General features: G+C 30.0%; 1 protein-coding gene and 1 non-coding gene across 2 annotated transcripts; one reads left to right on the top strand and one right to left on the bottom strand.

Moving 5' to 3' along the window:
* Positions 1-730: 730 nt before the first annotated feature.
* LOC145271565 (U1 spliceosomal RNA) lies at positions 731-893 on the top strand. Its single transcript, XR_013865975.1, has one exon. It is a non-coding gene; the product is annotated as a U1 spliceosomal RNA (small nuclear RNA).
* A 7008-nt stretch (positions 894-7901) lies between these two features.
* LOC145270047 (uncharacterized) lies at positions 7902-23652 on the bottom strand. The gene is made up of 2 exons (XM_080125651.1): positions 23163-23652; positions 7902-10777 (listed from the first exon to the last, which is right to left on the bottom strand). The coding sequence occupies exon 2, from the start codon at positions 10451-10453 to the stop codon at positions 9335-9337; it is 1119 nt and encodes a 372-aa protein (XP_079981777.1). The 5' UTR covers positions 10454-10777; positions 23163-23652; the 3' UTR covers positions 7902-9334.
* Positions 23653-23998: the final 346 nt, after the last annotated feature.

Raw genomic sequence — 23998 nt, forward strand, 5'->3', positions numbered from 1 at the left:
TCGATCGGGTAACGGCCATCTTTTTTTTTTAAGTTTTTCAAATTTTGATGAGCAGAAAAAATACTTAGATAAATATTTTTCACTTATTTTACAGAATTTCTTTGTCCTTTTAAAATATTTTTTCATTTTGTCCTTTGTATAAAGCCAACCTCCTCGTGTCCCTAAATAGCCAAATGGCGATGATAGATCGATTTACAATAAAATTTGATTTCCTCTGTAAAAAAAAAAGTACTTGATCAAATTAAGTTACTTTTTTTCAGAGAACTTCATTCCATAACGCGTAAGTACAATATAACTCGGGTGTTTTTTCAATATTTTTATATTTTTATGTCTTGATTAAACTGTACAAGTGCCAATTAATGAAATACAAAACTGATTTAATTACATAAATGTTTTTGGTTTAGTGCTTTTGTTTGAATTCTAAAAGTTTTCATTCGTTTGTATTTGTTCTCATTGAAAAGATTATGAATTTATGTTGTTCACATGTAAACGACCTTGATATTGAATATTACAGCAAAAAAAAAATTAAGTTCCGTTAAGAATTGAGGTATTTTGTGAAAATGTTGGTAATTTTAAATGATAGTAAATTATTTGTTATGATTGTTGTTATTAGTGAATGAAATGTTGTGATATACTGATATTGGTGAGAATTATGTGGAGGTATTTTAGTTTTTTTTTTATTGGTGTTTGTTGGTGGTTAGTATAAAACAGTGGTGGGCACATAAAAAATATACTTACCTGATGTCGGGGTAACGGTGATCATTACGGTCGTTCCCCCAGAGCGAGGCCCATCCATTGCACTGCGGTTGGGTTGACCTTTGCGATCGTCCCAAATGTGGACGACTCGGACGTGCTATTTCTAAGTGTGGGGTCTGCGTACGCGCTCACCCCGATAATACAATCAAAATCAGAAACCCTTTCCTACTTCTTCCAAGTACCTCTCACTCGTAGGTCTGTACTCCCTCCGCTTAATCACCCTTAATCTTTGTAATACCAAGAAATACGCCATTTCTCTCGACCAGTTTATTATCCACTTCAATTCCAACGTTCTGATTGCATCTAATTTGCATGTAAATGTAATCAACGTTTAATCGTGAGGAATTCGTCTAGCTGTCGTCTACAGCTACTGAAAGCGTCTTCTTTCGATATACAGTGTGGGCATAAGCCCTGTTACAAAATTTTTGAACTATTTATTATGATAATATTAAAATAAATTTAATATTTAATTGTCATTATATGATAATATTAAAATAAATTTAATATTTAATTGTCATTATATGATAATATAATGTATGATTTCTAATTTTTTTAGAAACAAAAGCTGTTAATTTTTAAACAATGTCTGTTGAATTGGAGAGAAGATTAACCATAGATCAACACGAGAATGACGTACGGCACAAGAAATATTCAAGTTGGGGAAAACAAAACTCAAAATCAACAAAATGTTAAAAAAATGGACGATTACTAATTACTTGGAAACTTCGTTGATCAAAGATAAACAACGTCCCCACACCTTAAGAACTATTGGAATTATTACGGAGTCACTAGTATGGTGCCCTGTGATTGGATGAAAAACAACCAATCACGGGCTGCCATTCTAGTTTCCTCCCCGACCCCTATTTGCGCGGCCCCTTCGAACTTTCGGCCTCTTTGCGGTTGGGACCTGATTGCGAGTACATCCATTTCGCCAGCTCTCCGCCACCAGAAATACGTAAGCCGTAATAGCAGCACAGACCAAGGCCGCACCTTTTCCCTTTCATACCAACTAAGGACACAGGAAAGATTTAATTGATAAACGGACACATCACATCTGTGAGATAAGTTTCCCGCAAACCTAATTGTTTGCAACACCTTTATTTTCCTTTTTGTAAATACAGTTTTTTTTATAACATTTAACTCTGTGTTTGTGTTTCCTTTCTTCTTGACGTCGTCACATTACTTTGTTACCTCAAACGTTTGGGAAATCCCAATAGAACACCTAAACTTATAAAAAAAAAACTAAGGAAAAAATCATACGAAATCCAAAATGATCTATGAGAAAAGGATATGTCGAAGTCACCTATTAATGTCATCTTATAAGCTTTAAAAGCGACAGTTCTCTCTGCAGCCACAATTGCAAAGAAACTCATCAGAAATCGACTCTTGTTAAACCTTATTATCAGACAAGGCACGCTCAATAACATCATCTTCACAGATGAAAAGTTATTCTCACTTCAACATCCCACAAGCATCAAAATGAAAAAGTCCTTGGTGTTTGTTGGTGGTGATAATGCAGAAAAGATTTTCAAAATGAAGAAATCATCATCAGTGATGGTCTGAGCAGTCATTTCTGAAAGAGGGGAATCTCCATCATTTTTTTAAAATGCCAATAGACTATTTTTTCTTGTTCTTAACAAAGAACGTTACATTGAGGACATTTTTAAATGTGCATTAACCCGATGGTATAATTCTGTATTTGCTGATTGCAAGATGGTGCGAAACCGCTCAAGTAACACAGACAACTTTAGTCTTGGATCGGCAAACAAGAATGCCCTTCCTCATCACGTGATCTTGACGTTCTTGATTATTCTTTGTGGTCAATCATGGAGAGTGAATCCTTCTTTACTTCTTGTAACAATATTAAAGTTCTTAAAATAAAATTGAACAAATGCTTAGATAAAATTACATTAGATGTTATTCATGCTGGTATAGATAATTTCACCTAAAAGATTTTACCCCTATTTTTCTCAATATATCTTTTCCTACTACCCTCTCTCTCTCATATATATATATATATATATATATATATATATATACACCCCATAGTCGTTAGTCATATTGCTGTCTAAACATTGAGCACTCTTTGGTTGGCACATGTTGGTTTTGTTTAAACAATACTACTAATAATATAATATAATATATATATATATATATATATATATATATATCCCTTCTCTCTCTCTCTCTCTCTCTCCCTCTCTCTCTATCCTTACTCTCTACCGCGCTCCATCTGTTGCTTTCTTTTTTTTTCGAAATCTCTGTCTTCCTCTGTTGCTTTCTATTGCTCCATCACATTCGCGTTCATCCCTTCTTTAATTTCTCCTTTCTCTCTCCCTCATTTACCTAATATATCTTTTTTTTCATTCTATCTTGATCCTTCCTCTCTCTCTCTTTTTTAATTCTGCCTCTCTCCTAATCTCATTCTCTCTTCCTCGAGACTACTCTTCCTTCCACTCACTCCCAAATCCCTCATTTATTCTAATTCTCTTACAACTATTCTCCATTCCACCTATTTCTCAACCCCTCGTTTTTTTTTGTTCGATTTTTTTCATCCGCATCTGTTTATTTCTTCCTTTGTCATCCACCTCTCATCATGTGGTAATCACAAAGTGGGTGCTCATTTTACGTTACATTATTATAGAAAAGTGATCCCCCACTTTTTTTAAAAACTAACATTTCTGCATATATTGGAAACAACTCATTTGCCGTAATTTCAAACGTCATTTTCGTTTTTATCCCCCGAAAACCTAATTAATTGGTAATTTTAAAGGAATTTTCAAGGGTGATTATTCATATTTACCCTAGTTTTCTTTGCTCATTTAAACTATAAGTACGCCCATATAATTCATAAGTTGTTTTTCTTTTAAACTTCTGCCCCAGAATACATAATTTCCCTTATTTTCAACGCCGAGTCCCGGGAGAAGGTGGGTATGGGGTTAGAGAAAAATAATTAAAACGAATGTCCTCATTTACTTGCATACCCACGAGGGCAGAGTTAGTCAGACACAAGGCCAATTTTCCATAAGTCAAAATGCATCATCCCATATATTATCTGCTTCTTTTTTTGTTTATAAAATTGCCCAGGATTTATTTATGCAAGTGTATTTAATTGCTTGCGAAACAGATTTTCTTTATAATTTATTTAATATAAAATATCATTTTTTTTACCATACTTGATATCACTAGGCACTACCAAAATTCACCACGATGTAACTTTATTATAAATTAATATTATTAATATAACTTTTGTACCATTTAAAAGAAGAAAGACAAAATAAACTAATAATAAATAATTAGAAATTTTTTTTTTCATCGTACGAAAATAATGAAATTGCGAGACGAAAATCGTGTTTACATAATTGGCGCTTTAAAATAACGTTCCGGTGTAGTAAGCATTTTGAACGTGAAACTATACCCGTCTTTAAATAAATCTAGCAACAATCAACTGATGGTCAAATTTTCGTGAAATCTTCGATACTTATCCATTTTAGAATGAAATTACATATAAAATGCAGTTTCCGTAAGATATATGAGGGAAAATGCTTTTTTTTAGTGCGTGCCCCCCTATATTATTTTTTTCGAAATTTGAACAAAATATATTTAAATCTATCGAAATTTCTATTTTTTATGAATCATAAGAGTTCAAATAAGTAAAACGTATTTATTTTTTAAACATTTAAATACACATATTGAACAAAAAATTACCTTGAAGTTTCAATTAAAAAAATTATATAAATTTAATATGTTTGCTTATTTTTAAATAGGGGGTTTTCGAGTTAATATATACCATAATATCAGTTGTAATATATATAATATAAGTTGAATTGCCAAGAAAAAGAAACTTAAAAATTAATTATTTTTTAAAAGATTAAAACGATTAAAATTCCATTATTTCAAAATGTTTCGTTACAACATATATTTAAGCATAATTAAAAATATATTTTTTAAAATATTAAGTTTTAATGTAAACATGACTCTTGTCAGCTATTTTATCGCCAGATTAAAAAAAAATTGAAAATATTATTGCACAAATATTAAGCATTTTATAGCCCCCCTCTCATATTTTCTAGTCTCTTTTTACCGTAGAAAATATGGAACCCGTAAGTAACCAAATGAACATTCAGTAAAACCGTATTTCATATTTGATATACAAATGTTTATAATATTATTAATCGTTAAACTGTGTAAATCGTAAAACTAACAAAATTATAACAAAGATTAGTTATTAATTGCAGTTTGAAGAAGATAAACAAAGGTTTTAAAAAATCATTAAGTCGCTTCTGCTTTCCCATAGTTCGTATAGTTAACATAAATCTGACGTCACGGAAATATGAGGTCCAATCTTCACAGTCGTTTGGCAGTCCCTAATTCGCTATGGTATAATTATTACTATAAAACAGTATTGTTTTTAATTTACGGACTTTTACCAGTTTTCGGTACGCCGAGAACGAATATCGCATTTATTTCTTGCGCAAACGAGTACTTATTCATATTTGAAAACATTCTTTATCCAACGTAATCACTACAATTTGGCAAGCAAGATGGCCGCCCGTCGTGCATTTAGGTAAAAACACTAAAAAGTGCCAAAAAATGACAACACCCCTCCTTTCACTTTCTTACTTTCATCAATTTGGATATATCACACTTTTCATGATTGGGCAAATTATTTTTATCATTAAAAATGATATATATATATATATAAATGAATCGTGTTAAAAAACGAAAACAATATATATATATATATATATATATATATATATATATATATATTATTTTCGTTTTTTGACACGATTTTTTTTTTCATGTTTGTTATAAAGCATGGTTGAATCAATATTGTTTATTGTATTGCAATAAAAATAAAATTATTTTAATGTCTAAAAGTTGTTTAATTGATTTATTTTTTAAGTTTAATGGGATTTATTTCATACGTAAATAAATACTTACCTTTCACTCCAGGAATTCAATACAAAATGAAAAAAATTCGGGATGAATTCCTGTTTTCTCTTGTGTTAAAAACATAAAAAAGTCGTTTTGTTTGTTTTGACTTCTTTCGTAAATTGATACAACTTTTGTTTCGTGTGTTGAATTCATTAAGAAATAAAATATATGAAAATATAAAAGAATCAAAATTAAAATATGAAAATCACAATTTAAACGTGCAATTAATTAAAGAAAAAAATCAACAAATAATTTAGATCAACGCAACACGGTGTAATCGTTATTTCGTCCCTTTTGTGTGTCGAATTCATTAAAAACTAAAATATATGAAAACATGAAATTCAACATATTATTTAAGACTGAACATTTCATTATTATTTGATTGGTCGAAGCTGAAACCAGTAATCAAAATAATCAAAATAAATATATAAAAATGTGGTTAAATACGTTTGTATTAAGAAAATCCGGAGGAGTTGTATTTCACTGACCCATAGATCAGGCATTTTTAAAAAAAAATTCAAAAGTGCACAAAAACAAGAACACCGCCCGGGCGCCCGACCGATGTATAGGAAACAATTACTTCTTAAAAAAAAAGATTTTCTTAGGAATTTACAAATAAGTGTTTTAATAATTTGTTTGTTTTATTTCCGAAATATATCGTTTTTAGTTAATTGAAAAATATCTTAAAAAAAAAAAACAATGCAAAAAAGATTTATTTGTGAAATCATTTTTTTATTCATCGAAAAAAATATCTTAAAAAATCATTGAAAAAAAAAGGAGTTTTTTGTGAAATATTTTTTTATTCATTGAAAAAATATATTTAAAAGTAAAAAAAAAAAGAAATGGATTCATTTGTAAAACATTTTGTTTCTACTTCATTGAAAAAATATTTTTTAAAAAGTCATTGAAAAAAGAATTTATTTGTAAAACATTTTCTTTTAGTTAATTGGAAAAATATCTTTAAAAAATTACAGCGTTTTAATAGTTGATAAGTGTTCGTTTATTTGGTGGTATAACCGAATGTCGGAACTGTAGAATGAAAAGATCTCATCCAATCAGCGGCGACGGATATTTAACAGGGAGAAATCATTTTTATCAGATTAAAAACGTAAGATTATGCGTACGTGTAATGTGCAGTCAGTTAATGACGGTTAATACCCAGGAAAAGTATGTAAAAGTATAAAAGTACTTGGTGTAGAATGGTGTCGTAAAAGTAGTCCGTAAAGTGAGGGTGAAATTTTATCTACTTACTCTTTAAATTAGAACGATGAGGGTCATGGCGCTCCTCGGACTAAATGTAATTTTTTAATATAACGAAATAATGTGTATGTAATTGCAGTCGTTAGTTATATTGTGAAGGGGTCCTGTCAAAGGTCACCAAGGTAACGTAATGGCTAAGGACGTAAACATAGTAAGTTTTTATGTGCCATCTCTTGTTGTCCAGAGGGGGGAATTGAGTCTCTTATTATATACAAGAAGATATTGCAATTGAGAGACTCCTAATTTAAAGTTATGAAGCTTAAGATATCTGGTTAATCTCCTGACACAGGGTGTTGTATGTTACAATGATGAATAGCAGCAGTAACTCTTTATTTCGGTCGTTGTAATTCTCGTAGTTTGACATTTGACAACTGAGCTCTTCTCTACATTTCCATACTCTGCACTTATTGACCATCTGCTTCCGCATTTCTAAGGTTATTGTCCAGTAGGTTTACCATTGATAGTAACGAGAAAGAACCAGTGAGTGACGGTGTGATAATAACGAAAAAGATAAAGTGAGTCTTTGCCATTGATGGAAATGAGTGACGGTTTGAGAGTTTTACTTATTAGCTGTTGGTGATAAGGGACGTATAGGGGAGTCAATTCACAAATAATATCATGGTTGTAAGTGATGAGATGCCATGGTTAAAACTGTTCGAATGAAACAACCAATGAATGGTGGTGTAGTTTAAGATGTGTTTCTGATGCTTTGTTGAATGAAGCCAATTGTGATTCTCTTTTTTAATTATGAGAAATGATATTTGTGTTTTAATTGAAAACAAAGAGACTTTCGTCGCCGACAGTTTATTTTGGGGTCGAAAAAGTGAATTATTTTTCTTTGCAGTGACATCGCTTTCTTTTCTTTAATTTCTCAACCAGGATTTTATTTTATTTGCTACAAATTTGGAGTATTGATAGCAAAAAATCCATTTGATAAAAAATCCATGGGTTTTATGAGTTCTTAATTCTCTATTCTTTGTTGCTACAAATGATGGAAACACATGGATCTGCATAGATTTTATCAAGACTTTATATCTGAAACGCATTTCTGTCTTTTATCTTGGGTGCAGCATTTGTTTGTATTTTTTCATATTATGTTTTATATATGATTATCTCCTGATTTTTTTTATTAATAGCTGATTTTATAATGAGTAGTATCCGCATTGCAAATCCCCCCAAAAAAACTATAAAGAGAGCCTGAAGACATCCAAGGAAGACGTTAAGTAACCATTTAAGTTAATTCAATATAGAAGAACAAAAATAAACTCATTGTTTACAAGATAATCAAGTGCGAGTTCTGAAATGTGTTGAAAGATTTTGTTTACGAGAAATTTAATATTAACATTGTTCACATGAATCTAACTTTCACATTTTATGGTGTCTCATATGTTTTCTTAGATCTTGTTTAGTAAAACATGAATATACACATTTTTCACAAGAATATGGGTTTTCCCTAATGTGTAATCTCATGTGCTTCGTAAGTAGTTGTTTCTGTGAACCTGAATAACCACATAGTCCACAAGAATATGGTTTTACTCCAGTATGAGTCCTCATATCTTTATTTAGGTTTGATTTATTTGAACATGGATAGTGACACTGTCCACAAGAATATGGCTTTTCTCCAGTGTGAGATGTCATGGTTAAAACTGTTCAAATGAATCAACCAATGAATGGTGGTGTAGTTTAAGATGTGTTTCTGATGCATTGTTGAATGAAGCCAATTGTGATTCTTTTTTTTAATTATGAGAAATGATATTTGTGTTTTAATTGAAAACAAAGAGACTTTCGTCGCTGACAGTTATTTTGGGGTCGAACAAGTGAATTATTTTTCTTTGCAGTGACATCGCTTTCTTTTCTTTAATTTCTCAGCCAGGATTTTATTTTATTTGCTACAAATTTGGAGTATTGATAGCAAAAAAAACTTGCTTTTGATAAAAAAATCCATGGGTTTTATGAGTTCTTAATTCTCTATTCTTTGTTGCTACAACTGATGGAAACACATGGATCTGCATAGATTTTATCAAGACTTTATATCTGACATCGTCTCATTTCTGTCTTTTATCTTGGGTGCAGCATTTGTTTGTATTTTTTCATATTATGTTTTATATATGATTATCTTATAATGTTTTTTTTTATTGATAGCTCATTATATAATGAGAAGTATCTCCATTGCAGGCTCCCACAATAACCTAAAAAGAGAGCCTGAAGACATCCAAGGACAATGTTAAGTTAGCATTTAAGTTATTTCTAGTAAGCATTTATTTGTTTTTGATTAATAGCTGATCTTACAAGATTATCAAGTGCGAGTTCTGAAGTGTGTAGCCAGATTTTGTTTACGAGAACTTTAATATTAACATTGTTCACATGAATCTAACTTTCACATTTTATGGTGTCTCATATGTTTTGTTAGACCTCGTTTAGTAAAACATGAATATACACATTTTTTACAAGAATATGGGTTTCCCCTAATGTGTAATTTCATGTGATATGTTAGCTGTTGTTTCCGTGCACATGAATAATCACATAGTCCACAAGAATATGGTTTTTCTCCAGTGTGAGTTATCATATGTTTATCTAGATTTGATTTATCTGAAAATGAATAATCACATATTTCACAAGAATATGGCTTTTCTCCAGTGTGAGTTCTTACGTGTCTCACTAGATTTGATTGATTTGAAAATGAATATTGACATTGTCCACAAGAATATGGTCTTTCTCCAGTGTGAGTTCTTACGTGTATCTCTAGTGTTGATGGAGTTAAACATGAATATGTACATTGTTTACAAGAATATGGCTTTTCTCCAGTGTTAGTTCTGATATGCTTCGCTAGATTTGGTTTCTCAGGACGGTAATATTTCAATTGTTCCCAAGAATATGGCTTTTCTCCAGTGTGTGTACTCATATGCCTCGCTGGATTTGGTTTCTCAGAACGTGAATATTTCCATTGTTTCCAAGGAGATGGCTTTTCCTCAGTGTGAGTACTCGTATGGATCGGTAGATTTGGTTTCTCAGAACAGGCATATTTCCCTTGTTCCCAAGAATACGACTTTTCTTCAGTGTGAGTACTCATATGCATCGGTTGATTTGAATGATCAGAACGTGGATATGTACATTGTTCCCGGGAATATGACTTTTCTTCAGTCTGAGTACTCATATGCATCGGTTGATTTGGTTTCTGTGAACTTGAATATTGGTATTGTTCACGAGAATATGGCTTTTTTCTAGCGTAAGTATTCATATGCATTACTAGATTTGGTTTCTCAGAACGTGAATATTGATGTTGTTCACGAGAAATCGGCTTTTCCCCAGTGTGAGTACTCATATGCATCGCTAGATTTGGGTTCTCAGAACGTGAATACTCCCATTCGTCCCAAGGGTATTGCTTTTCCTCAGTGTGAGTACTCATATGGATCGGTAGATTTGGTTTCTCAGAACGTTTATATTGACACTGTTCCCAAGAATATAGCTTTTCTCCAGTGTTAGTACTCATATGCATCGCTATATTTGGTTCCTTAGATTTGGTTTCTCCAGAATAAGTTCTTACAGGCGTCTCTAGATTTGATAATCGAGAACAAACAATTTAACAACAATCCTTATGTTTTGCTGAATTTGATTCATCAGAATAAAATATTTCACACGAATCCTCAGCTTTGTCATATCTCGCATTAAAGTTTATTTCTGAGAAAAAATCGATGCACACATTGTACAAAAATAAGAGTTTTCTTTTGTCTGGCTCATATGTTGCACTAGATGTATTTTTTAAGAAGAGGGAAATTCACATACTAGTTCAGATTCAACAGAAGCGTTCAAGCAGGAACATCTGCAAAGAAAACATATTAATATTATTTTAAGTGATTTTTGTAATAAAATATTTTTTTTAATTTTTATCGTTATGGAATTTGTTTGACTCTTTATGAAAGTTATTTAGAGATTTCACATTCATGCTGACACAATCATAACTATGATTAATATCTTTTATATTGACACAATCATAACTATGATGAATATCTTTTATATTGATACAATCATAACTATGATGAATATCTTTTATATTGATACAATTATAACTATAATTAATATCTTTTATATTGATACAATCATAACTATGATGAATATCTTTTATATTGATACAATCATAACTATGATGAATATCTTTTATATTGATACAATCATAACTATGATGAATATCTTTTATATTGATACAATCATAACTATGATGAATATCTTTTATATTGATACAATCATAACTATGATGAATATCTTTTATATTGATACAATCATAACTATGATGAATATCTTTTATATTGATACAATCATAACTATGATTAATATCTTTTATATTGATACAATCATAACTATGATGAATATCTTTTATATTGATACAATCATAACTATGATGAATATCTTTTATATTGATACAATCATAACTATGATGAATATCTTTTATATTGATACAATCATAACTATGATGAATATCTTTTATATTGATACAATCATAACTATGATTAATATCTTTTACATTGATACAATCATAACTATGATTTTTTTACATGGGTGTCACCACTTATCAAGGCCCAGAGGCCACTCAAGGATAAGGGTTAATAGGTATATATTAGTCATTGTGATTTTAGCATAGTAAACAGTGGGAATTTTGTAACTTGGATTACTTAGGGAGACGATTCAATTAGAACTTGTTCACATTGGACTTTTTCTTTTTTTTTATAGGTATCACCACATTATCAAGGCCAATAGGCCACTCAAGGTAAAGGTTAAAGAGTGTACAGTAAAAATTGGGCAATATAATAATCATTAGTAATGAAAATTTGTTAAATTATATGGAACGGCTCATCAAGAACTTATTTACGTTAGACTTGAAGACAACCATATTGTAGTCAGCCGGAAAGCAGGAAAACGGAAGACAATTCCACAGGCGTGCAGTTCTAATAAAAAAGCTCTGTTCATGGAATCTACGTTTAGGTTTAGGCACAGATAAAGAGTGGGGGGAATTATTGATAGTGTTTACAGCTAGACGAGTGTTTCTTGTGAAAGTTTTGCGAGGGGGGGACCATAGATTGAAGCTCAGTCGAACAATTTCTATGAAAATAACGATACATCAGAGACAAACTCGCAACATCTCTTCTGTGAGATAGAGGTTGCAAGGAATAGAAAAGGACATCTCCTACGAGGCTACGAAGTCTATTTTGAACTCTATCAAGGCAGGACAAGTCCTTTCTAGCAGCTCCTCCCCAGATGTGGCAACAGTATTTCATCCTTGGACGTACCTGGCTCTTATATAAATAGAGAATTGCATCAGCAGTGAGATATCTACTGGATCGATAGAAAGATCCCACCATTTTTCCAACGGCCTTTGCAACAGATTTGATATACGTGTTCCATTTAAGATCAGGAGTAATGGTCAAGCCCAGAAGCTTGTCAAAACTTGAGGCCTCCTGAAGACGAGAGCGATTCATTTCAATTGATGCCAGATGTGGATCAGAATGTTGATGATGTAAAGAGAGAAGCTTGGTTTTAGATGCATTAAAAGTAACCAGCCACTCCTTTCCCCATTGTACTACATGCTCAAGATCAGAGGAGAGAGAACTGGAGAGAACTTGGTCGTTTACTGTCTTAGATGTGCTACCATAAATGGTAGTGTCGTCAGCATAAATGTCTACAAATGATGTAAGGATGTGATTTGGAAGATCATTAATGTAGGTCATGAAAAGAGTTGGGCCCAGGATTATATTTTATATTAATACAATCATAACTACGATGAATATATTTTATCTTGATACAATCATAACTATGATGAATATCTTTTATATTGATACAATCGTAACTATGATGAATATCTTTTATATTGATACAATCGTAACTATGATGAATATCTTTTATATTGATACAATCATAACTATGATGAATATCTTTTATATTGATACAATCGTAACTATGATGAATATCTTTTATAGTGATACAATCATAACTATGATGAACATCTTTTATATTAATACAATCATAACTATGATGAACATCTTTTATATTGATACAATCATAACTATGATGAACATCTTTTATATTGATACAATCATAACTATGATGAATATCTTTTATATTGATACAATCATAACTATGATGAATATCTTTTATATTGATACAATCATAACTATGATGAATATCTTTTATATTGATACAATCATAACTATGATGAATATCTTTTATATTGATACAATCGTAACTATGATGAATATCTTTTATAGTGATACAATCATAACCATGATGAACATCTTTTATATTGATACAATCATGATCGTTAAAAAAAGGCACTTAAGTTGTTATCATAAATTTTCTGATTGTTTTTTTTGTTTTTATCTAAGATGTGTTCGGTCTCTTGACTGAATGTATCCTCATTCTTGAACTTCAATAACCATGCTTTTTCTTTTGACTATTCTGGCATGTTTTTTTTTTATTCTTACCCTCCTGATTCTGTCCCATAAACTAAACTGTGCCTTCGGGTGACGTTCTCAGCATTGGCCAGGAGATGGATTTTATAGTGATACAATCAAAACTACAATGAATATCCCAGATTTTTTATGAAAATTGGAAATATTTTAATATTCTAATAATATTCATAAGGGCATGATAAAAAGAATAAGAGCAAATTCTGACAAAATAACCGTTTTGGAGTTTCGTCGTTGTTTAAAGCCACAATACAACCGTTGATTACGACATGTTTAAAGGTTAATTATATTGTAAAAACAATAAACATGCTATGACATTATATATATATATATATATATATATATATATATATATATATATATAAGAGATAAATTTATATGGGATTGTCATTAAGAAGATAAAGTTTGAATTAATTTTTTAATTAGGCGAAGAAATTAAGATAGAAACGTAGAGAATTTAAATAAATTGGTAATAAAAAGTCATCTATAATATATATATATATATATATATATTAATGTATAAAAACAAGATTTAACATAATTATGAAGCACATTATATATATTTATTTAGGGGTAAACAGTTACATATGGTCGCTACAAACAGCTGTTTGAATCAATGAGACTTCCATAGACCACCCTGACCCCATCGACGCAACAAAGGTAAAGGAATATATATATATATATATATATATATATATATATATATATATATATATATATGACACAATATAAGTGAGAAATAAAAATGAAATTATAATTAGAAAGATAATGTTAGTATTATTAATTTAATAGAAAATAAAGTAAAATTCAGATAGAAACGCAGGGACTTTCGATAAATTGGTATATATATATATATGTGTGTGTGTGTGTGTGTGTTTGTGTGTGTGTGTGTGTGTGTGTGTGTGTGTGCACATACACACACATATAATAAGTTTAAATAAAAATGCGATTGTCACTAAAGGATAATGTTAGCATCATAAATTTAAATTTAGGCTAAGACCAGTAATACAGAATTTTAAAAAAAGCAAAATTCAGATGGAAACGATGAATTGGAAAAAAAACTGATTATAAAAAGTTATCTCCCTTTCATCGCAAATGTACAAGAAAGATTAAAATTAAAAAAAAACACTTAAGAATAAAAAGAATTTTAATTAAATGATTAACATAACCAGCAGAGGATGAAGAATATTTTAATGAATATTTTATTCAAATGAACCTTCTTTACTTCTGTTTATTCATAAGAAACAACAACTAAGCAAAAAAAAAATATTTGAATAGAATCTAGAATTTGAATATGTAATCTAGTATTCGAGAAATAAATCAAGTAAATAAATTGTTAAAAGCATGCAAAATATTTTATTGTTGGAAATATTATTTAAAAAGTAAAAATACGAAAGCCATCGAAAACATTAAAAAATAAAAAAAACAAAAATTAGATCAGCTGCGTTGAATCTTTTTTAATATATGGAATGTACTCATATATGCATAATTAGAGTGTATTTTATCGTATGATGAGTAGCTATGTCGGAATATTTTTTTAATGGTATATTCAAAATTATCCAAATAGTTACGAAACAATTGTTTTATCACTTTATATCTTGTTGTTTTGATTTGTACGAAAATTTTAATCATTAATCTTAAATAATAGAGTCAAAAATATTTAAAATTTGACTCTTTTTTATTAATATATGAACATTACGGGAATTTTGATATATTGAGAAATTTGGGTAAAACATATATATATATATATATATATATATATATATATTACAATAGAAAAATGCGAGTATAAAAAGTAATATGGTTAAGCTTAAACATGGAAAAGTAAAGGACTCTATATCTGTGCCTAAATCAAAACGCGGATTTCATGAGCAAAGCTTCTTTCTTAGAACTGCACGCCTGTGGAACTCTGTTCCGTCTGCCTGCTTCCCTCCGGACTACAACTTGGATGTCTTCAAGTCTAATGTTAACAAATTCCTAATGAACCCCCCCCTAATTAAACACTTCATAAAATCTCCTCACTAACGTGATGTACTTGCAATAACCCTTATCCCTGAGTGGCTTCCGGGCCTTGATAAGTGGTGATCACTGTGTAAAAAAAAAAAAAAAAAAAAGGACTAGTTGTAAAAACTGGAAAAGATATTCTAGTAAAAAATATAATAAATTTATAACTTAAAATATTGCAGCATTAAGAATTGATCATATAATGGTATAATTTTTTATTTTAAATTAAGTGTTTTTATATTTAAGGCAATTCTGCAGTATTTGGACGGCGGTCATCTTATTTTGTTCGTTTCCCTAGATTTTAATAAACAGTATTGGGAAATAATAAAATATAAGGTAATTTTATTACATCTAAAGTCGAAATACAGACTTTAAAATAAAAATGATGGTATCTAAAGCTGAAATACAAACTTTCAAGTAAAACCAATGGTATCTACTTTATTGTCATGCCACAGTAATGAACATATCCAGAAATTGCGAAAAACGATGAGGTAGAAAAGTAAATATTAATTAAATATGTTTCGAATACAATTAACGAAGATTGAGATTTGGTAAATAAAAGAAACCGAAGAGTTCGAATCGTAACAAAGGAAGTTTTTTTTTTATCTTAAAAATTTTAGCAGAACTTTATTCACTTCGAAATTTTGTTTTGCTACTTGTACAGTTTAATCAATACATTTAAAAAAAATGAAAATATTGAAAGAATAATATTGTACGTAACTGTTATGGAATGAACTTCCCCGAAAGAAAAAAATGTCTCTACATTTGATCAAGTAGTTTTTTTTTTTTTACAGAGAAAAATCACATTTTAATGAGATCGATCTATCGTTGCCATTTGGCTGTTTACGGGCACGAGTAGACAAACAATTGATTAACAAATGACAAAATGAAAACAGATTTAAAAAAGGGCACAGAACTTCTGTAAAATAAGTGAAAAAAAACATAAAATATTTATCTAAAAAATATTTATCTAAGTATTTTTTCTGCTCATATTTCAAAATAATCTCGTCAAATTTTGACAATCTTCAAGCGGTGATTGAAGTTATTTCCTCCTGGGTCTCCTTCTCCTAAGCGGGGGGGGGGGGAGTTTGTCGCTACCCGATCGATCTCATTAAAATGTGATTTTCCTTGAAAAAAAAAAATACTTGATCAAATTAAGTGATTTTTTTTTTTTTTCATGAAACCTTTATTCCATAACGAGTACGTACGATATATTTTTGTTAAATTTTTAGTTTACCGACACCTCGGCATTCACCTTTAATTTGTCGACTTATATAAGTTTTCGAGTACGGTGAGCACGAATATCGCATTTATTATTTGCGCAAACACGCAGTTATCCGTATTTGAAGACATTCAGTATCCAACGTAATCCTTATCATTTTTAATGGCGGCGATCTTGTTTTCCGATAGCGAAAAAAAACGCCAAAAAAAAAAAAAGGCTAAATATGTCACATGTAACTGGAATCCCCCCTTTCCTGCCACTTGTGTTGACGAAAAAAAAAGGTTTATTGGAGGGGGGGGGGGTAAATTCCAAGAAATCTTGAGCGAAAGGAAAGACCGTAAAGGCACCACCACAAATTAAAAACAGTATTTAGAATAATTTTAATTTATTTTAATTTTAATTTACCTTTTAATTTATTAATATAAATAATGATATTTATTAAAACAAATTAAAAAGTAAATATTACCTTTCACTACCACAGACCATTAATTTGTTTGATTTTAGGGATATTCGATGTTGCTGGCCACAAACCTGATGATCAAATGCGTTGCAAATTTACAGTTTGCATGGTATTAACCCCTTTTAATTGATAAAAAAAAAAGAATTAAGTTTTCACGAGTGGTTTACAAAAGCATATCTTATGTTTTTCGTTCTTTTTGGGGGCCAAAGCACAGCCGCCCCCACTCCTCCACCGCCTCCCCCAAATGTAAACAGAGAAATTCTGTGAAATGTTGAATAGTATTCTACTCGATAAAGGTCGGCGCGTGACTTATGGAAAACGGTTAATTAAACCGCAGAAGCACCTATACAAGTTCTATAATGGAATACCTCACCTCCAAAAAAAAACAAAAAAAACATAACCGCTCGTGAAAACTTACCGACAGCAATATTTTTATTTTTAAATGAGGTGAAGACTTTTTATTTTATGAAAAATATTTCTTGTCATTTAAAATGTCCGCCATGTATTCATGAACTTAGTGAAACGTCAAGTGACTACGCGCGTGCGCGCAGATTAGAAAGAAAAGTGAAAATAATAATATAATTAAGAAAGTGAAAGAAAATGTCGGTTTCGATATCGGGAAGCTGAAAAATGTACGGAAGGGTGAGGGGGGTCATTTCGGCCTTGAAGCCGAAGAATGTTTTTGGGCCATGTTTTGGCCCTTTTGGCTCTTTTTGGCGTTTTTTTCCTAAACGGGAAACAAGATGGCCGCCAGCAAAACAATAGTGATTACGTTGGATACTAAATGTCTTCAAATATTGATAACTACTTGTTTGCGCAAAAAATGAATGCGATATTCTTTCTCAATGTACCCGAAAATTTATAAAAGTCGAAAAAGTAAAGATGAATGCCGAGGGGTCGGCAAACTAAAAAAAATGCCATATTTTTTTTTTAGTTTTTTAATGTCTTGATTAAACTGTGCAAGTACCTTGTTTTTTTGTAAATTAATTTCGGTTTTCTTTCGTAATTTTTGGATATTACTGCGACATGATAAAACCGGGGACGATTTTTCAGCATATATTTTGGTTAAATACATTTTTAAATTTTATATTATAAAAGGTGTATAAAGTCTATTTTTTATGAATGTGGAATTTTGTTTAAAAGTTCAAATAAAGTTTGTAAGGCAAGTGAAAAAAAAAAAAAAAAAAAAAAAAAATCTCGTTTTTCTTTTTTTTCTTTTTTTTTTTTTAAATAAAACTAACATTGACTTTTGACTTAAAACATTGCCGAGGACGAATTTTTCGCATACACCGCCATGTTCAAAGTATCTCAGAAGAACGGGGATGCCAAAGTAAAACAAAGCTAAAGTTATTATTAAATCTGTGTTTTCATAAACAGCATTTTAACAAATTAAAAAAATTCATAGAATACTTTATTTTATTTATTTATTACACCTCATAGTAATGGCGTATTTCATATAATATATTCATGAATTATTTGTTTTTCATATAGTGTCGCCATTACTTTCTGTAAAAAAAAAAAAAAGCAGTTTTTCTTCAGTGTGTGCAAAATACGGGGACGATTTTTCATCATATATTTTGGTTAAATAAACGTTAAAATTTTATATTATAAAAGGTTTATAAAGTCTATTTTTATGTATGTAAAAGTTTGTTTAAAAGTTCAAATAAAGTTTGTAATTTCAAAAAAAAAAAAATAACATCGTTTTTTTTTCATGGTCGTTTCACTTTAAAACATTGCCGATGACAGAATTTTTCGCATACACCGCCATGTTCCCAGTATCTCAGAACAACGGGGATGCCAAAGTAAAAGAAAGGCAAAGTTATTAAATCTGTCTCTTCATAAACAGCGTTTTTCCGAAAAAAAAAAATAAAAATCATATTATACTCTTTTTTATTTTTTTATTTTATTTTATTTTTTTTTTATTTTTTTTTTACACCTCAGCGTAATGCCGTATTTCCCAATTAATTTGGGCACTTGTACAGTTTAGTCAAGGCATTAAAAAAAGGAAAATATCGAAAAAAGGTTATATTGTACGTATGCGTTATGGAACGAAGTTCTCCGGAAAAGAATTTCACTTAATTTTATCAAGTATTTCTATTTATTTTTTTTTTTTCAGCGAAAAAAAAAAATGTTATAATACCAAGCAAAAGGTTCGATTTTTATTAAGAAAAGCTAGCATTAAAGATGGGGAGGGAGTATCGGCGCTTTACATGGAGTTATCTCCCCGTTGTGTTTATAAAATTCAAACAAAATTAAAAAAAAAATAAAAAAAATGTCTGCTTGAACACGCTCTCATAAAAACGTGTTTTTCCGCTGTAAAAAAAAAAAAAAAAAAAAAAAAAAAAAACTAGAAAAATAGAAACCCCCACAAACGAAAAATGGATTTAAAAAATTCAAATATATGACAAATTAATGTTACCAAAGACAAGATAAATTATTCTGTTACCTACCTGATTAAGTTTTGTGTGATTGTACATATTTTAAAGCGTCTATTTAATCTGAAGCACAAGGTAAGTTAGGACAAGAAGATGGCCGACATGCAATCATTTAACTAAGAAGTCTCGATAATCGCTTAAAGCATAACAACAAAGCAATATACTGATAGGAATTTATCCAATTAATTTCACGGTGACATTATTGAATCAATTTCTTGCAGTATTTAGTTTATTTGTAGAGTTTTAAGTCAGTAATGACACTTCAAAAAGGCATTTCTTGTCGGTCATATTTTCTTTTTAACTCTGCAACTCGGCACTTATTTTATATTTTTTTCGAACGGAATAAAACTTCATAATACGTTAAAAATTCAAAGCTTATCCAGATACATAAAAGAGTAACTTATCTTGCCTTTGGTAATATTTTTTGTTTCTTTGTTTGAATTTTTAAAAATATTTTACTTTGTTTGTTGGCTTCTCTGCTATACACCGTTTTATGAACAATTATTTTTTCAGCTTAAACATTTTAAATTATTTTTTTAAACACTCCATAAGGTATATTCGTAAATGAATTGTATATATATTGTATATATGTATGAAGGCACCATAAAAATTCTGGGTATATTTCTTGGCTATTTGACCCTCATCGTACGGATTACACAAACTGAAATTTCCTTTTATGCAGGTTGTGTATACTGTGAATTTAGGAAAACTCGTCCCGGGAAAACTCGTCTCCGGAAAACTTGTCTCGGGAAAACTCGTCTCCGGAAAACTCGTCTCGGGAAAACTCGTCCCCTTTCGCTAGGTAGGAAAACTGGTCCTGTATTGAATAAATATCGATTGAAAACACATTTTATGATCGTTCTTGAAGGAGATATTGCTTTTTAAAATAGACTATAGCCCCCCCCCATAATATTTTAAAAAAATATTTTTATTTGTTTAATGTTTTTTTTTGTTTTTTTGTTCTACCTAACTGGCTAAGTTCTTAGTGGTTTCACTTATTTTGAAGCGTTTATTATGTTCATACAAAGTTAATTAAAAAAATTTTTGGTTCTTATTTTAACGATGTTTTTTGGAGTCATAAAAACAATAATAAAAAAAACAAAACAAAAAAATTAAAAACTGGGAGCGTTACTTTTTTTTTTTGGTTTTTTAATTATGATAGTTTTTTGTTGTTATGTTTTCGTTTTCTCTCATACCAAATGCAATGCACTCATGCGTTATTTAAAATTATAATTCTATCAATTATCAACATTTATTGTCGTCCTGTCAAATTTTGCAAAAATTAACTAATAAATCAAAAGCGAAATATTTTTTTGGCGCGAGAGATGCCATGTGCTAACAATCTCTCGTTAACTCATTTTTAATTTTTTTAATTTTTACTTCAAAATTCTAAAATCAATCATTCAGAGAAAAAGTAATCACTAAATAAATTTATTAATCAATTTTATTGAAAACTCCGCTATCGTTTATCAAGAATCTTTTTAATTCATTTTTTGTTGGTTGTTTTTCCGAGGGAGATATACCCCCCTCTCTAAATTATATTTCAAAAAATATTAAAATTTGGGTTTGTATTACTGTACACATAGATTCGAAAAATAATAAACTAGACAAAATACTGTTAGAAATTCGCTCAATATATATTACCGTGACATAGGTTGACATATATTCGGTGTTTTTTTTAATAGTATTTTGTCTAGTTTATTATTTATAACACCTATTCCCGAACTTACTGTGTTTAAGAGAGAGTCGGCCGCTATTTTGAATTGTCCAATACATCGGTAAACACTGTATGTTTTTCGAGCTGAATAAACATGTTACATTGAATAAAAACACGAAAAATATATCCAGTTTGGTAGGAAAGTAACTTATCTTGCCTTTGATAACATTTATTTGTTATATATTTGTTTTTTGACAATTTTTTCGAATCTATGTGTACAGTAATAAAAACCCAAATCGATTTTACCCTTTTATAACAACAGTAAATAAGTAAATTCTTTTTATATTAATATAAAAAAATATGCGGTCTCGTTTATGAACATAATAAACTCTTTAAAATAAGTGAAACCACTAAGAACTTAGCCAGTTAGGTAGAAAACGGACACTTAGAAAATCGATTTTATTTAAAAAAAAAAAAAAAAAAAACATCAAACAAGTAAAAAAATTTTTTTTTAATATTATGGGGGGGGGGATATAGTCTATTTTAAAAAGCAATATCTCCTTCAAGAACGATCATAAAATGTGTTTTCAATCGATATTTATTCAATAAGGGACCAGTTTTCCTACCTAGCGAAAGGGGACGAGTTTTCCCGAGACGAGTTTTCCGGAGACGAGTTTTCCCGAGACGAGTTTTCCCGAGACAAGTTTTCCCGAGACGAGTTTTCCCAGGACGAGTTTTCCGGGCACCGTATACTGTTGAATGGTCGGAATGTACAACATTGGATTTTTTAGTTCACAACGTTGTGTTGTTGCAGTAGAATTGCGTTAGACGATCGTTATCATCGATTATTATTCGATGTACTGGAGAAAAAAGGAAAAAGAACAGATTTTGTTGCTAAAAAAACAAAAAAAAAACAATTGTTTATCATTATAATAATTAGAACAGTAGATCACTTAGTTGGAGTCGGGTTTTTTTTTTCTCAGACTAATTTTGCTTATTTCTAGGTTACATTCAATTTTTATGGTATCTATTGCTTATTAAATTATAAATGAAACTACAGAATAGCTTTTTTTTTTTAGCCACCGAACCCAATTATTTCAGCACGGCACGTATTTTGTATAAGTACTCGAAAGTTGTAGAGAGTGATCCGCGCTATTTTTTTTTAATCATATTTCCAAGTTTAATTAAAGTATTATGATGTATTTTTTTTATTCACTTGTAAGGTTAAAGTATAGAATAGGTACAAAACACCCTCCCCTCCCCATGTTAAGAATGGCTTTTAAAATAATAACGTTATTTACGTCCGGATCACTCTCTGCACTAGTACCAGAAATTTAATTGGTAAATGTGTAATTTTTTACTCAAAATGGCTGCCGACTGCGGAGGCCACTTATACGTTTGCTATTTTAAAACGGTGACCCAAAATGTGTACAGAAAGCAATTTACTGTTAAAAATATTTTCATTTTCAATTTTAATGGGAAAATAAAAATCACTTAGTGTTATAAATGGATTAAAAATTAAACAAATATTAACAACCCTCTTACTCCTTAAATTACAACTTTGGTATTAGTGCAGTGAGTGATATCCGGACGTAAGTAATAACGTTATTATTTAAAAAGTCATTCTTTAGATGGGGAGGGGAGAGTGTTTTGTACCTATTCTATACTTTAACCTTACAATTGAATAAAAAATACATCATAAAACTTTAATTAAACTTGGAAATACGATTTAAAAAATAGCGCGGATCACTTTCTGCGCTAGTACCAAATTTCTTTCAACTTTTTCGAATCTATGTGTACAGTAATTCAAACGAAATTTCTTTACCATTAAATTTTTTAAAATTTTTGGTAAACGCAAGATCTGGAAAAAAGGAAATCAAAATTTTCATAGAAATAAAAAAAAATCTTATTTTAAATGCATTAAATTGTTAATTGTTAGGGAATAAAATATCGAAAAATAAAAACTTACCTTTACTTCTAAGCAATTCAATACGAAAAAAAAAGACCATGAAAATTGGATGATTTCTTTTTTGTTCAAGACTGTCAATTGTGTTCGGTACCTTAGGATTCTTTTGGTAAATTCATACAAATTCGATTCTGCGTGTCCAAATCATTAAGAAAAAGCTTTTAGAAATGTGTAAATCAAAAACACGATTGAAACGTGGATTAAAAAAAACGACTGAACGAATATTGAAAAATTAAAATAAGATATAAAGATTAAAAAAGATTAAAAAAAAAAAACGAAAAACGATTATAATGAAACGTTTTAAATTCTTAAAAGTTCGTTAATTACGTGTGAATAAACGTTTTCCGATGATGTTTGCAACGTATTGTCCATTCAAAAGACGAAAATAATTAAAGGTAAAAAAACGAATAAAATTAAGATTTCTTTGTTCTGCATTAGTTATATGCTAACGGTCAACACAACAACACTGTCACGAAATTTGCTTTTGCACTGGGACTCGCCACCATCGAAAGGTAAGATAGGCAGGCACGATGGGCAATGTTATATTTATGTAAAAATGGCACCACTAAATATGGTTGCTGGACTTTAATAAACGTCTGTGGCTAAATTTTTCATGAAGAAAAAAAAGCCAAGTTAAAAACGTTTAAAAATCAAGTCATAAAAATGCTAAATTAAAAAAAATAAACGAATAAAATTAAGATATCTTTGTTCTGCGTTAATTATATGTTAACGGTCGACAACAGCAACAACACTTTCACGAAATTTGCCTTTGCACTGCAAGTCGGCACGACTAAAAGATGAGATAGGCAGATACGATTGGGAATGTTTAATTTATGTAA

Source organism: Euprymna scolopes, chromosome 46 (genome assembly GCF_053919585.1).
Source record: "Euprymna scolopes isolate OS-2025 chromosome 46, ASM5391958v1, whole genome shotgun sequence".
NCBI classification, from domain to species: Eukaryota; Metazoa; Mollusca; class Cephalopoda; order Sepiida; family Sepiolidae; genus Euprymna; species Euprymna scolopes.